The sequence below is a fragment of the Apteryx mantelli genome, chromosome 23 (assembly GCF_036417845.1).
Source record: "Apteryx mantelli isolate bAptMan1 chromosome 23, bAptMan1.hap1, whole genome shotgun sequence".
Taxonomy (NCBI): domain Eukaryota; kingdom Metazoa; phylum Chordata; class Aves; order Apterygiformes; family Apterygidae; genus Apteryx; species Apteryx mantelli.
The window spans coordinates 4,140,995-4,155,498 of record NC_090000.1 but is presented as its reverse complement, the minus strand read 5'-3'; the positions used below and the strand labels follow the sequence as shown (position 1 = coordinate 4,155,498).

General features: G+C 46.0%; 1 protein-coding gene across 1 annotated transcript in view; it reads right to left on the bottom strand.

Annotated features, from left to right (window-relative positions):
- Positions 1 to 646: 646 nt before the first annotated feature.
- Positions 647 to 14,504, bottom strand: part of GRIK4 (glutamate ionotropic receptor kainate type subunit 4) — a 218,513-nt gene continuing 204,655 nt past the window's right edge. Inside the window, exons 14-20 of the mRNA XM_067310109.1 lie at positions 12,094 to 12,203; positions 9,804 to 9,977; positions 9,363 to 9,528; positions 6,471 to 6,696; positions 4,903 to 5,031; positions 1,552 to 1,670; positions 647 to 1,013 (exon numbers count right to left, since the gene is read on the bottom strand). Of these exons, the coding sequence (XP_067166210.1) occupies positions 648 to 1,013; positions 1,552 to 1,670; positions 4,903 to 5,031; positions 6,471 to 6,696; positions 9,363 to 9,528; positions 9,804 to 9,977; positions 12,094 to 12,203 (1,290 nt within the window). The 3' untranslated portion in view covers position 647. The remainder of the gene's footprint in view (positions 1,014 to 1,551; positions 1,671 to 4,902; positions 5,032 to 6,470; positions 6,697 to 9,362; positions 9,529 to 9,803; positions 9,978 to 12,093; positions 12,204 to 14,504) is intronic.

Genomic DNA, 14,504 nt, shown 5'->3' with positions numbered 1-14,504 from the left:
ACTTTCATTATATGCTGTTTCTCACTGGGAGCATGTCCCATTCCCTCCTTTCTCATTCCACCTGCCAACCTGCCATAAAGGAAGAAGAGTTTAGCACCTGAAACCTGGTGCACGGGAGACTAGGTCCTGAAGTACCCAAAATAAAATAAAATAATTACTCCTCTCTTCCCATCCCTTATCCTTCTCAAATAAAAATACCCTCCCCCCGCCCTTTGCGAACATCCCCCTGTAAGTCTATGTAATCGGAAAAGATAGCGCTAGCATCCTTTCTCTTGGCCTGGGACAGAGAAGTTCCAGGAACAACTCTTGCCCCTGGGTGGGCAATATCTGGTACATGAATTACCCACTATATCCCTCCTTCCCACCTTGGAGTTGCAAGGTAGTAGGGAGCCAACTGCTGAAGACAGGCCAGCCAGAGGAGCTTCCTCCTGGTGCGTCAGAACTCAGCGGGACGTGCGTCCTCTCAGACATGAAAAGCAAACCCAACGCTCTGGCCAGGCCCGATCGTCAGCCCAAAGGTTTGTCTTGCTCTGGAGAAGCTGGGTAACTGCTTTTAATTTAAAAACGAGTTTGACATTATACAAGTCCATGTTCTGTAAAATGGAACAGGACCCTCTTGGCCCACCCCAATTCCCCCTGCCCCAGCTTTACTCAGGTTCGCTGCTATTAGTGGTCTTCTCCCACTCCAAGCTCTCTTCGCTCTGTGCAGGCGAGCCTGGAGTCGGCCGTGCCCGGAGGCCCTGGAACCTGCGGCACTCGGGGCACACGCGGATGTGCGTGCACCCTCGGGCTACTAGGGCAGCTTCCTGCGCGAGTCTTTGTGCCAAGGCATCTGGCTCTCCCCCACTGCACAGTTTCCCGTTGCTGAGAGTGGTTGTGCTGCGGGCTCGGCGCTCCTCAGGGATAACGGGGCGAGTCCGTATCATTCCCCCTCGCTTCCGACGGGGGTGGAAACTGTCCTTGCAGAGAATGATGTTGCGCAGCTCTGTCACCATCTCTTGACACACCGACACCTGGAAGGCAGACCCAAGAGATACTGCTCACCAAGGTAAGCTGCAAGCCCAACAGGGTTGCATCTGCTCCGCGTTCTGATGCCAAAGCGTTACAGACCCTGTCTTGAATCTTGCCACTGGCTTTAAGATACCAACGCTCGGACATTCATGCTTGTTTTAGTCCAACAGGTTCTTCCTCTCATCAAAGACCCTCTTATGTTCTGGATCCCCAAATCAACATGAGACCCAAACCTACTGTATGCAAAAATCTGCAGATCTTCCACACTCCATGAAAAGTACCTGGACTTTGCATACATCTCAGATCCCTTCAGAAGCAATTGGAACTTCCATACAGCCTCAATCTTACTGGAAGTACATGAGATGCCCGTGCATTTTAAACCCTGCCAGACATACATAGAGTTCTCATGCATTTTAGGTCTCGTTGTCAGGAATACTCATCTCACCCTAGGTGCATTATTTGCTCCAGAACAGTGTACTACTGAGCACCTCACAAATAGCAATAAACACATGCTGCTCCCAGGACACTTTCAGGTCCTACCTCTGACTGCTCAGAGTGCCGAAGGCTCCACAAAAATTCCAGCATTGCCATAAAAATTGCTACGATTAAGCCACAGATGAGAACCACGAAGATTCCGCCAATATTCTCCATTCCCAGGCCTAAAATAAAGCAGAGAACACAGTGCTGTGGAGAGGCAGACACAACATAAATTGCACTCATCATTGTGTGGCAACCCAACTCTTTGCTGTTTAGTTGGCATCGCACACATCCAAACAGGGACCAAAAACTCAGACAACACTGTCCTATTAAAATCAAACAGCTCAGGTTGCAAACTGAATGACTTGCAATAACTGCACGATCGAAGATGCATTCTCAGAAACGATGATTTTGCAGATAAACAGCAAGTACATTAGAGGGAAGTACAAAGCAATTTGTGGACAAACTGAAAACAGGAAAAAAAAGATGGAAGATCAATTGGGCACATTAATCCCTGCAAATTATTCACCCAGCTCCAGTTGCTTTGAACTTTGCAAAGGGAGATGAAGAATGCTGTTAAAGAAGCAGAGATGAAGATGACAAGAAAGAGCATTAAAGGAAGCTGGCACCAAGAAAAACTCTTTTGATCACATTCAAAAGTGCTGCTGAAAAACGATTACAGCTGCTTGTGTTACAGCAGCAAGGAGAGGTCCCAAACAAGACCAGGACCCAACGTTGTTTGACAGTATATAGAGCGACAGAGGGGTTTGTGTCACCCAGTAGTAGCTGGCTAAAAGTTGGATGCTCTCTGTCCAGCATCCTCCGGCCCACGAGGAGAAAACTGCCCCTTTAGCAGGGCAACGCATCACCTCCATTAGACATCTCGCTTTCAGCGGGACCATCGCATCTCTGCTGATCACAGAAGGAGCCATTCAGCTGCCCTGGGCCAAATGCCTTACGCAGACAGCTTCATTTAGGGGAGGAACTAAATCCTACCCATGTCAGATGCCAGTCCTGTCCTAAACAGCTTCCCTTCCACATACCTGAGGCAGGCAAAAGCTGGAAGGAAAATGCAAGTCATGTCTTAGCTCGGTTAGGGTAGTCCTTAGCTCACCTTTCTCAGAGATCTCTGAGGAAGATTTTGCTCTTCTGGTCTCCAAAAAACCACTCTGACACAAAGTGGCAGTGAACTAGCAGTCAAACCTGGCCCAAAAGCAATCTCTTGACCCTCTTTCTAAGCAGTTAGTATCAGCTGCACCAGTCTGGAGTAAGCCCTCTGATCTGAATTTTCACTGACACACATGAGATCGGCTCTGGACCGCTGGCCTCTTAGAAGCCGCGCCCAACCTTTGCACATGCTTTTCAGCCAGACTTCCACGGGTGGGAACGGCCAGATCCTCAGCTAACGCAGTCAGGCCCAACTCTGCAATCTTACGAGGCAGTCTGAACAGCACCCCTCGAAAACCTGGTTCTAGCTTTGTGTGTACCGGGGTTGTCACCTAGCTTCCCATCATGACTCCTTTCCACCAAAAACTGCAGCCTGCGTCTCCTCCTGTCCCTGCAGAATGGGACAAAAAAGTCCGAGCGTGCTGGGCCATGGGAGGAGTCAGGGAGCAGCGTCCGCGCCTCAGCACAAGGAGTCCAAGAAGTGACTCTTCTCTCCTTTGCTTGTTGTTTTTGGGTCTCAAGTGGACTGGGCTCCTGATTGAATTGATTACTAAAAAGCATGCCATGCTTTGCACTGAGGTGATTGTATGAGGCCATTAGTCAACTAGAACATCTATAAAAATCTTCCTCTCCCCTCTGTAACATTAAATCAAAGCGCAAGAAGCAATGATTTATTGACTTAATCTCTACATGGCTTTTAGACATAAAATCTCACCAAAATCCTTGTAAATCGCTGACCTGTTTTGTTTTAAAACTTACGAGGTCACATTTCTCCCCCATTCTCCGTCATTCTTTTGTCATCGCCCCTGCAGCAATCTAGAGACCGTATAAAATAAGCGCTTTGCAGAGAGATGCTTCCACACTAAGACAGCACCTCTCTAATATCTGCCCAAATCAGTCTCTCTCCAAACACCTGAGCTTTCTGTCAGCTAAAATATAACTGAATATTTATTAAAACAAACAGGCAAACAAACTGAAACATTTTCTCATTCCCATTCCACTTTTCCTCAGGTACCTGACAGCACTTTCATTAACTGCTTGCGGCTCGCACGACCAGCAGGCTACAGCCTTCCTAATTTCCCAAACTGAGAAACTGAAGCACAACAGAAGGGCAGAAAAGGGAGGAAAAATTTGTCCAAGGCCACAGAGCGAGTCAAGTAGTGCTAGAAACAGAACCCAGGAGCCCTGCTTCCAATCTGCCCCTGCCAAACCCGTCTCAAAACGGCCCACAGATTCAGTTCGGCTTCAGAGTTGTTTTTCACACAGTCCATGGAGGAAAAGACTCCCACATGCCTGCTCTCCCTCAAAAGGGAATCATTTAGTATCTTGTCACATTACGCTGAGGCCTGATGCCTTGCGCTGCTCCAATATGTTATGCCTAGAGGGTAAAAGCCAGGGCTGTCTACAGTAGAGCACCAGCCCTAGCAGGAAGCCCCAGCTCAAAGACCAAACGGTGCCTCACCCAGCCTAGCTTATCAACTACACGCACACACCAACATCTGCTGCAAGGGATATGCTAATGTCAGAAAACAAAACAGCTATCATAGACCCTTCTTGGCTCTCTATCTTTGCACTCAGAAAGGTCAAAAGACTATTCTTTCAACTAGGGAACCTTCTGGCCTCCCAAGAAAAACGCTTGCTGAGGTAAGGATGACTGCCAAAACCAAAAAATGCAGCAACTACGTTAAGCTGGCAACTGTTGTAGTGCTGGGACATCGGCCTAATGCAGTAGCTTTTACAGCAATTAGCATAGCATTACCCAAAAGAATTTGCTCTTCAGTTTTACAGATTTACTAATAAAGTCCTTGTGTCCCTTCCTTAGCTGTTTAGAAGGAGCTTTCACTTGGAGCCATTAACCAGCAGGCCTGTGGTGGAGATCCATCTCCTCTTAAAGGAACCCAGGATTTTGGTCTGATCCCTTTAGCCATCCATTTTCCCATGCAATGCTGCAGACATTCATTAGAAGCTAATTTACCCTCCATATGCCTCCAATATTTGTCATTTGGTTGTTCCTGCTATCTTTGCCCCAGGCAAAAACACACAGCATGAGGCACAGCAGAGCTGTTTGGCTTTCTCCTTGAATTGTGAAGGAAGTAAACTCAGGTCAGAAGAAAGGGAAAAAGTAATTCGCAGGCAGAAAACCTGGCCATGCTCATGTATGGCTGAAAGCTCATCCTACCGCAGCTGGTGAGGATGCTCCTGGTGCCCGATACCTTCGGCAATGAAACGGAGAGTAGCGTGGCATACCTTTGGCTCTGTGGTCTTCCTCTTTGGGGCACTTGCCTCCTTCCCACCACTTCCGCTTCAGGATTTCCAGGCGGTTGTTCTCTTGCAACTGGAGAATGGCCAGGTCAAACTCGTCACGAAACACAGAGCCTGCAGCACCAAGAGGTACATTGTAAGGTACTGCCTCGGCCAGCTTTCCTCCCCGCTCATCCCCTCCACGATACCCTGCCAGAGAGCCTGACTACAGCTGCTCTTCCCTGAAAGGTCTGGAGGGCAGTTCAGTCTATGCGAGCCATAGACACCCACAGCCTCCTTACGAAGACTGCCAACAAATTAACGCCATTTGCAGATGGTGATTTTGCCTGGCCACCAAGACCCACTTAGACCATTTTTTGAAAGTCCATTACAAGGGAGAGCTTTGGCTTGCTAAACAGGATTCAAAAAAGCTGTTCAGTATCACACTTCTTCTCCAGACCATTTAGGTCCATCTCCTGTCATTCGGCCCCTAACTTTACTCTTGCTCTAAGACTCATTCCCTCAAACTGGTGCACTGCAACAGCAGCGAATCCAGTCTACACGCAAGCCCAAACCTTCACTGGAGAAGGGGCTCAGTTCTACGCTCAACACCACGCACTACTCCAGTCTTCATAATTTCTACTTATCAGAGATGCAGAAGACAGACCGTGGGAAAGACTGCAGTTCTCCTGGTAACTCTGCACTATTGTAACAGGGAGAAGCTTTATACTCTTTTTATCTGCTACAATTTCACTGTTTAACAAGACAATGTCAGAACAAATTTCGTCCTGAAAATAAGGATTTGTACTCATGATCAGGTTACTGTGACTTTACAAGCTTACGCATGTCAGCTAAACTATAGTGACTATTTGTGTGGCTGTTCTTATGTAATCCGATTTAACTTTGTATTGCTAAGTGCAGGTGTTTAAAGGTCAGGAATCAGGCTTCCTGAAACTGTGAGACTGGCCGAAAGATCAGTTGATCATTTGGAATAACAACTGTTACATCCTTTTTCTTTGCTACCCTGGGAGATGATGTTCTCTTGTTAGCTCTCATGTTTTAAAGAAAAAAGACCAGCATTTGTTAGAACCTGATTACTAGCTGAGATAGTCAGTAAATTGCCTGATTCTCTGTTCTGGGGTTTTAAGAAACACCAGCTGTTAAAAAACTTGTGCTAAAAACTACAAGAGTTGCAATAGCATTACTTTTAGAGAACTTTCGAGATAAAACAAGAAGCAGAACATGATTCAAAAACACTGATTCAAAAGGGAAACAGTCAGCAAAGAGCATATATGCAGAAAATAAACAGCAATTTTGAAATGTCTTTCACATGAATTACTTAAAGAGCCGCAGTCGCGTATTACACGGCTCTGGACCAGAGCTGGGTCTCATACATCTGGCTCAGAGTGTGCACCTTGGACAACTGGAATGTATTCGATTTTCTTCCCGAGATAAAAATGACCCTGGACAGAGCCGTGAAACGTGACATTGGTTTTAGAGCCGGTTCAGCCTTTCAAATGCTCCGGTCCTCTGCTGACAGCTGAGAAGGACTAGAATTTTTCTTCACTGCCTACCGACGGGCATGCCAATCCCGTAGCCCTTGGTGTCCAGAAGGCCCCCGACCTGCGTGAGGTTGCAATTGCGCTGACGATAATACTCGTTCATGGTGGACTCCAGCAGGAAGGCGTAATTGGAGTTCAGCACCCGCGCAATCCCTTCCTCCGTGCTCTTCACAAACACGCTTGGCTGCTTGGAGTACATGTAATTCCACATCCGCTGGTATGTCTGATAGCGGGAATTCTGCAGAAGAAAGGAGGCATGTGGAGCTAAGGTAGGAGCATCTTGTTGTAACATAACCCCCAAATTAGACGCTATTAAAAAAAGCCACAATGTGGAAAGGAATCAAAAAAGATTTGGTGCCAAAGCCACAAAGGGATTTAGATGCCTAACTTCCATTTATTCCAATGAGTTTCAGAGGCCCAAACACATCTGTGGATTTGAGACTTTGTTGTCAAAGTTTGGCATGAAATGCATGCCTAATTCCAGTAGGTTCCAGCAAAGCTCTTTGCATAAATTCAATTTTAGAGAATGCAGTTTCCATAACCTTATATTAAAAGAAAAAAAAAAAAAGCAACAACCAGAAGAAACAGCTCATGCATGGCTGATTTACTCTTAAATTGCCGAATGCTCCCCACACAGCTTACACCCTACTGTTTGTCAAAGTAACCTTGCACTTAAGAGCCAGTGTCAGAGCCAGACACTACCAACCCAAGAAGGTCATTGAGTTCTGGGTGTAGAGCCAAAGCTCTTTTGAGGTTGTTGCAGGATTTTGGTTCACCCCATCATGAACCAAAACAAAGTACCTATGTAAGTGAACTGGAGTCTTTTCATCGACTGCAGTAAACTAAAGCTCAAGCAGACCCAAATCCTGAGACCTTGTAGGTGGTGGAACCCATTTTGGTTTGAGTGAAGGAGAAGCTGAGCAGCAGTTAATGTCTTGCCTGGGCTGAGTGAAGAGTGAAATCTGCTAGCACCAAAGACTGAAAATAATCACACTCTGGTCTATGCTGGGAGTTTCTGAATTTGACTTTTACCCCTCACATTTGTTTTTCTGCAGCACATGGAATCCCTTGCACCAGCCTTTGCTCACCTCCTGGCAACCACATCAGGTAAGCGGTGTGTTGTTAACCAGCCTCTCGGCCAACCAGATGGCCATCGCACTTTTAAGAGCTAATTTTCTGTGGCTCATGAGTTACGTTGGACAGTCTCAGTTAATTTGCTGCTGACCTAGTTACTGTCCTCATCTGTCCACCTCTATCCTCTGGGTACAGTCACTTGTGCAAGAGACAGATGAACAGGTTGTGTGCTTGTTCCTGAATCACTGTACTTTTAAACCCTGTGTATTAGCAGTGGAAACTGCTGCCAGTAGAGGTTAATAGCCAAGGTGGTTTAGGAAAGGACATACGCTTCAAGCAACCAGTAGTTGAGGTGAAGACAGCTTCAGCTATGCCTGCTTAATCCGTCACTGCATTTGACTCACCGCCTTCATACCAATGAAAAATGGATCCCAACACAGTGCAAAATGCTGCATATAGTACGAGAACATGTTTTGCTAATTTCTTTTCTGATCCTAGCGACTCCAGCACGCACCAGGCAATGTAGAGCTGCAGTCAGGCTTTTTAACTTGAAAGCCTTCCTGAAAAGAACTAAGCAAGTGCCTCATATACAACCACCTTATTCACTTGGGCTCTGTTCAGCTCCTTTTAGATGTAACATTCTGCTTAAAAGTAGCTTTTTGCCAAACTCCTGAAGGGTGTAAAGTCAGGCTGAAAAGCTCAGGCTCACTTGAGAGATTTCTCAGGTTTCCCAACTCAGTTCAGACTGGGAGGAAAAAAACAGTGAGAAGAGTTTCATCTTTTCTTGGTATTTCAACATGTAATTAATAAATAATCAGTTCTTGGCAGTTCTTTATGTGTTCAGAGCATGGCAGAAAAAATCCAGTCAATTTGTTTCCCTTCTAAACAGAAGGGGGAAGATGGAAATGAAACTGGGCTAAATGGCATGCCTACATTTGCATGTAGATGACTTGTGTGTTTTCAATGCTGCTGACCACATGCAAATTACATTTTGCACGTGCACTTTTACCTATGCTAGCCCAGCTGTGGTTTGCAAATGTTTCTTTGCTTATCTAACCTGAGGGACTTTCACATAGAAGTTAAAGTCGCATAAAAAATGCATAGACACCCATGGAAATTTGGCTGCAAATGCTTTGCTGCTGAAGACTGTGTTATGCCATTGCTGTGCCATACGGATATGAACTAGTTTCCTGCCCACTTGGTGACACACCAAGTGCCAAATCATATTCCAAGTCTGAGCAGGTAGGCCTGTTCCTCTGTGGTCCAGCACAGATATCCTGAATCTACTCCAGCATCCAAAGATCATGCTAGCTACTGCATTATGAAATACTGCCTTCACTTTCCTCTTCCATGCCTCCCATGCCATTTATCTCAGTTCAAGTATAATCTTAGTCCCTTCTTTTTCAATTTAAGGATTAAAGGTTTGGCCCACTGAATACAAAAATAAACATGCAGAAAGTGCAGAGAATCAATTTGCTTTCCTCGAAACTTTCTTTTCCAGATTACAGTCCAGAAATTGTAACATGTCCTCTCTTTTACCAGCCTCATTGCTGTCCACTGTAATTTCATGACACATTACCAATCACGCATCCATAAGCCATGATGTTCTCAGCTAGGAAACCATTTAAATTATCCCATCATCACCCACTATGGAACTAGCCCAGTCCTGTGCAACCAGCTAGCCAGGGGGCTCTCCAAATTACCCCTCCGTGCCAGAAACCAGAAGGCAACACACCAGAAACAGGTATGAGCGGCTGGGGCAATATCCAAATCTGATTAAAGAGTGCCCTTTGCACCCTCTTCCCCAGTTAGCAAAAGAACGGGGTTTACTTGGAAGAAGGTCATGCTGGAGCCTCCGTGAATGGTGCCATACTCGATCGTCGTCTGGTCAGCCAGGTCATCCACAGATTCGATGGGGACGTCCATCCGCTGCACAGTGAGGAAGGCTGCTAGATTAGCCGTGTAGGAGGAGATGATGATCAAGGTGAATGCCCACCTAGGGAAAGCAGAAGCAAAGAATGCAAGAGAGACTGTGACCTGGGATTTCCCCATGGACTGAATCTGGTCTCCATCCCCACTATCTGCCTCTCCATCTGCTTTCGCCCAGAAAAGGCCCACAGAGAAGCCAGGCATGTACAAAGTTCCCTGAAAATGCAAAGCTTCATGACCCTGATCCTGTTTTGCTCACGGTAGCCCTACTTTGCGTAGGTACCACTCTGGCTGAAGAGTCTGCTCTGCTTCCTCTTTAAAATGAAGGCTGGATCTCCTTACCAGACTCCACTGACACAGCGCGTGGATAATGCTTGGGGCGCAATGGTAGAGCCCTGCTGCATGAATCCCCCAACTGGAAACCACAAGCTGTTGCCAAGAGAGTACTGATTCACGAGAAGATTGCATCTTCCTTGTGAGCAGGGGTGGGGGCTGTACCACTCATACGGTGTCAATCTAAAATGACAAGAAAAAAGTAGCTTGGTTAACTCGCTAGGAAATGCAGTGCTTTGGAGAAAGAAAGCAAAAAAGAAAAACTGTGAAGCCCTAACTCTCCTGGAGGCAGAATTTTCTGAAGAGGAAACTCTTTGCTGTCAATTGATGCCCAAGGCCCAAGCTGAGTTGTGTGCTGCGAGGCTCAGAAGCCAGAGGCTTTGTTTTAAGATTTACCAAAGTTTTGAGAGGCTCTGATGAAAATCTGGGCATGAGCCATGGAGAAGCTGGAGCCCTGTTTGCAGATTTGTACCACAGACAACAACAATAATGCAATAGGTAAACGGACTTGATGTGAAATCAAACATCTTCTGTTGTGTTCCCTGACAGAGAATGAACATCAACAGGAAACTCAAACGTGAAACATGTCAGACCTGATTACAGAACAGCATCAAGAAAAATAACTGTATTGGTGCAAATGGCTGCTCCAAGGTCTATTTGTCCCAGCAAGGTCTAGGTCCCAGGTCTAGCTTAAAGCCAAGTGTCAGTTTTCACAAGCATCAAACGCTTTCAGTGCTCATGGGGATAGGACAGAGATGGGAATCTGAAATAACTGATAACATGCCACTAAAGTGACTGTAGCCTAGCTCTCCTCCTTATTCTGTGGGTGGAGAAATCAAACAACATGGTTTTAGCCACACAAGTTAAGAGCTTCTGACCATGCACCACACCTTTATTTCTGCTGTTTCCAATCCTCAGTTCCACAGTTGTTAAGAAAGTCTCATTCCTATGCTGCAGTTCATTCAGTTGCTACTGGTTAACAAAACTGGTATCTGGGAGGGTTGTTCTGGGGGTACTGCAAATACAGGTGAAGGATGCTGCCATCTTACACAGCATTTAACCAAAATGAGGTGTTTACTTTCATTTCTTCATCTGTGACCTCAATGTGAGGCTGGAAAGGTGGAGGTTATTTCTCGAAGACTTTCTGTGGTGGGGTCAAGGACTGGCAGTAAAACACAGTTCTGAGAAAGTCTTTTGCAATTCACAGGCTCAAAAGCTCCTAACTGCTGAACAGCACAGACAGCAGTGTCAGAAACTCCATCTCCAACGGGAAACCATGTAAAGGTCCCTTTCTAGAGGATCATGTTTAAAACTTACAGAGAGGGGCTGAAGGGACACCAAATCTCAGTCTAGAAAGAGTGCCTGACTGCATTAAGTGTTTTTTTAGAACTATGTTTTTGAGATTGTAACAGGATTCAAAAAACCATTAAAGCCCTGTCAGCATGACACCTTTAGCCATGCTAAGGGACCAACCGACAGCACACTTCCATTTTTATAATGAGAATTGGGTATTAACCATGACCTGAAACAGTGTTTAAGCCTTGGGCATGTCTTTAGCACACACTGTCAGGACACAGTTAAAGTATGTCCGAGAAGGCCCATCTATGCCACCGCACATAAATGGTTTGTTATGAGGTCAGGGAAAACAGCAACGGAGCCAAGACCCCGGGCCTCGATGGGAGACATGCTGCAGACAAGCCCTCAATGACAAAATTTAATTCTGATTTAAACTAGTCCTAGGGAAACTGAACCGAGCGCTGTCAGGCAAGGCTCTGCACATAACCTGAGAGGCTCTTGAGAGCTATTAATGTACTTCCATTTTCTGTATGCACTGGGTTTTAAAGGGCCAGACAAACCAACACAAGTACTGGAATTTGCTTTAGAACCTCTGAATTCATTTGTCCGTACCTGCTGGCCCTATTGTTTCTATTCAAGAGGAGCAGCTGGGTTTATCCATCAGATTTTGCACCAAAAGCGAGTTGCACCCTTTGCACAACACCAGCCCTAGTCTTGCACCTCCTCTCGCCTTTCTGAGCCTTCCCAGGCCGCTTGCGGCAACAGTGGCCAGACGTGCGGCCAAATGCTCTCGCAAATCCTGCCAACCTGCTCCTGCTCGTACCACGTGGTAAAGCCACAGCCACGGGGGGCAGAGAACAGCGGGGCTGGGACACCTCTGCCCCTTGTATTGTGGCTTCCAAATTTGTGGCCCAGGGGTCTCGCCACACTTCCCCGCATGGGGCTGAGAGCATGACGCTAGATGGCACCGCAAGGAAAGGAACAGCAACACAAGTCACATTACCGAGCAACCAAGAAGAGGACACAGCTGACAGCCAGGTAGGCAAGCAACATGAAGAGCCAGACGCCAGGGGAAAAGGGATCCAGGAAAGAGAAGTAGCCAGGTTTGCGGCCCTGAAAGGGAAACAAAAAACAGTTTGACCTGTATTTTTTTCTTCAAATTAAATTGGCCCTTCTAAAAACGACACAATGAAACATGCCTGCCCTCATGCTGACAACAGAGGGGAGCAATAGATGGGAAATAAAGTAAAAGCGGATTTGCAAAAGTCTTGCAGAGGACACGGGCGAGACAGAATGCAGCAGCACCAATCACTGAGTCCTGCAGTGTCTCACCAGCTAGGACACGTCTCCTCAGACACTTCCTCTTCCCGCTTCAATCAACTTTTGTTCCTCCAGGCAAACAGAAACAGGTGAATCATCAGAAAAACAAGGCAATGCTACGGCTCGGCCCCCCACAGTGGTATAACGTCTATCAGACACACACAGTTAGGAGCCCAAGGGTTCGCGTCCTTGTGAGAAGCAGAACTGCCTAGTGTCATCTCCTGGACAACGTGACCTCGGAGCTTCACTTCACCTCGCACCTCTCAGCCTGCAGGACCTCAAAAGGGGATGCCCAGATCTGTAGGCCTGGTTCATCCAAGTGGTCTTTACGTACTGAAGGGCTCCCCTGGGAGAGAACATGCCTGAGCACGGAGGCGGGCGGGATCCTTTGCAAGAAGCAGAGTGGGAGAAAGTATTCCCATGCAGTAAGAAAAAAAAGAAATGTTTGCAATATTTCTGTTTTTCTTTCTTCAGCCTTGAAATGCTATTTCTTTACATAACCCAATAAAATGATTACTTTTATCTCAGGGAACACGGTATTTTTATCTTCAGGATGCGTCAGAATTTCCTGCTTTTCTTCAGCAAAACCACCTTTGCTTGAAAAATAAGACCCTCACTGCTAGAAAAAGTGGGCTGATTTTCTCCCAGGATAATTTAAAGTTTCAGTAGGACACTGCTGCCACTGAAATCTTGTCAAATTTTGTGAAACTTGTACAAAGGGAGGATGAATTTCTAGGAGAAGTTTTTTAAAAGCTGAACACCTCCCAAATGGTTGAAAATATTTCTCCTGCTGCCACCAGGTGTGCATATGCAATTCCTCTGGGACACAGCCACCTCCAGGGTGTGACAAGTAGCCACAAATGCATCTCACAGCAGACTGAATGACACTGGGGGGCAAAAGGAGAAGCAAAAATAGAACGAAAGCCATAAGGGTAAAAAATTGCTCTTCTGCTCTCTGTGCAGTTTTTAATATCCAGGTGGAGCAGGAAGCACTTTGTTTAAGCACTGTGATCCTCTGGCATTCCTCTCCCACCCCAAATGCTGCAGGTGTTCATGTAATAGACATCCAGCTCAAGCATCTGCTTCTCCTGAGGTCTCTTCTGAAAGACTCCCAAGCAAAGGCATGCAACTCCCAACACAAGAGCTAAGGGGATGTGAGCCCATGGCTCACAGGAGCATATACCTTGAATCGTGAAGTCAATCCTTGTATCACAAAACCTGTGGCTCTACAATTTCCCCAAGCGTCGTAACCATGAAGCTGCCCAGGAGCCAGAGCTTTTACAGTAGAATCAGAGGGGAAACAGCCTCCAGTCTCCCCTCCGATCCTCTGCAGGTTTTGGTATAGGGACCCTTTTATTACATCTTAGCTGGGCTCTCTCTCTATATTTCTTACTGGCACATTGCTCTGTTGCTGGCTCAAAACATATACCACTGTTCAGTTCAGCTCACTCGAGCAGCGATTAGCCAGAACTTCAAGCAAGACAACTGCTGTAGGTTGTTTGGTTTACACCAAAGCCACTGCTGGAGCTCTTCTTTGACAAATACAAGCCTCATTTTTCCTTAGTCCACTGCCTTATTCTACCCATCTGTGACACCACATAAACTAAAAATAGCTAGTAATATGTGACACCTAACCTCAACTGCCATAGCAAACCCAGTATCACCACGGACCAGGGTCCTGCTTTTAAGAACTGCGCTTAATCCAAAGGCAGAGATTGATTCTATTTTTCACAAAAATCCTCAGGAAATACAGCTGAGCCCCCAGGCTCAAGAGGGTCACTTTAAATTCTGTTCCCATAAAAGTACTTTTAAATATTGAAATATTCCTAAATTTATGCAAAAATTTGATTTTCACAAGGTTTTGGCAGTTCTTACGAAGACTAAGATGTTGCTAAAAAAGGCAGAAGTTCTTGCTGGGAAGCACCAGGTCTGTCTTTTTTTTTTTTTTTTTTTTTTTGAGACAGAGAGAGAATCTGGCTTAAGCAGCCTTTTAACAAATAGATGAGTTAAAAATCAGTGGTTCAGACTCCTCTGCTTCCATTTTTGGGTTAATTTAAAACTACTTCCCCCAAAAAGGTTCAGATTGTCCTGGGT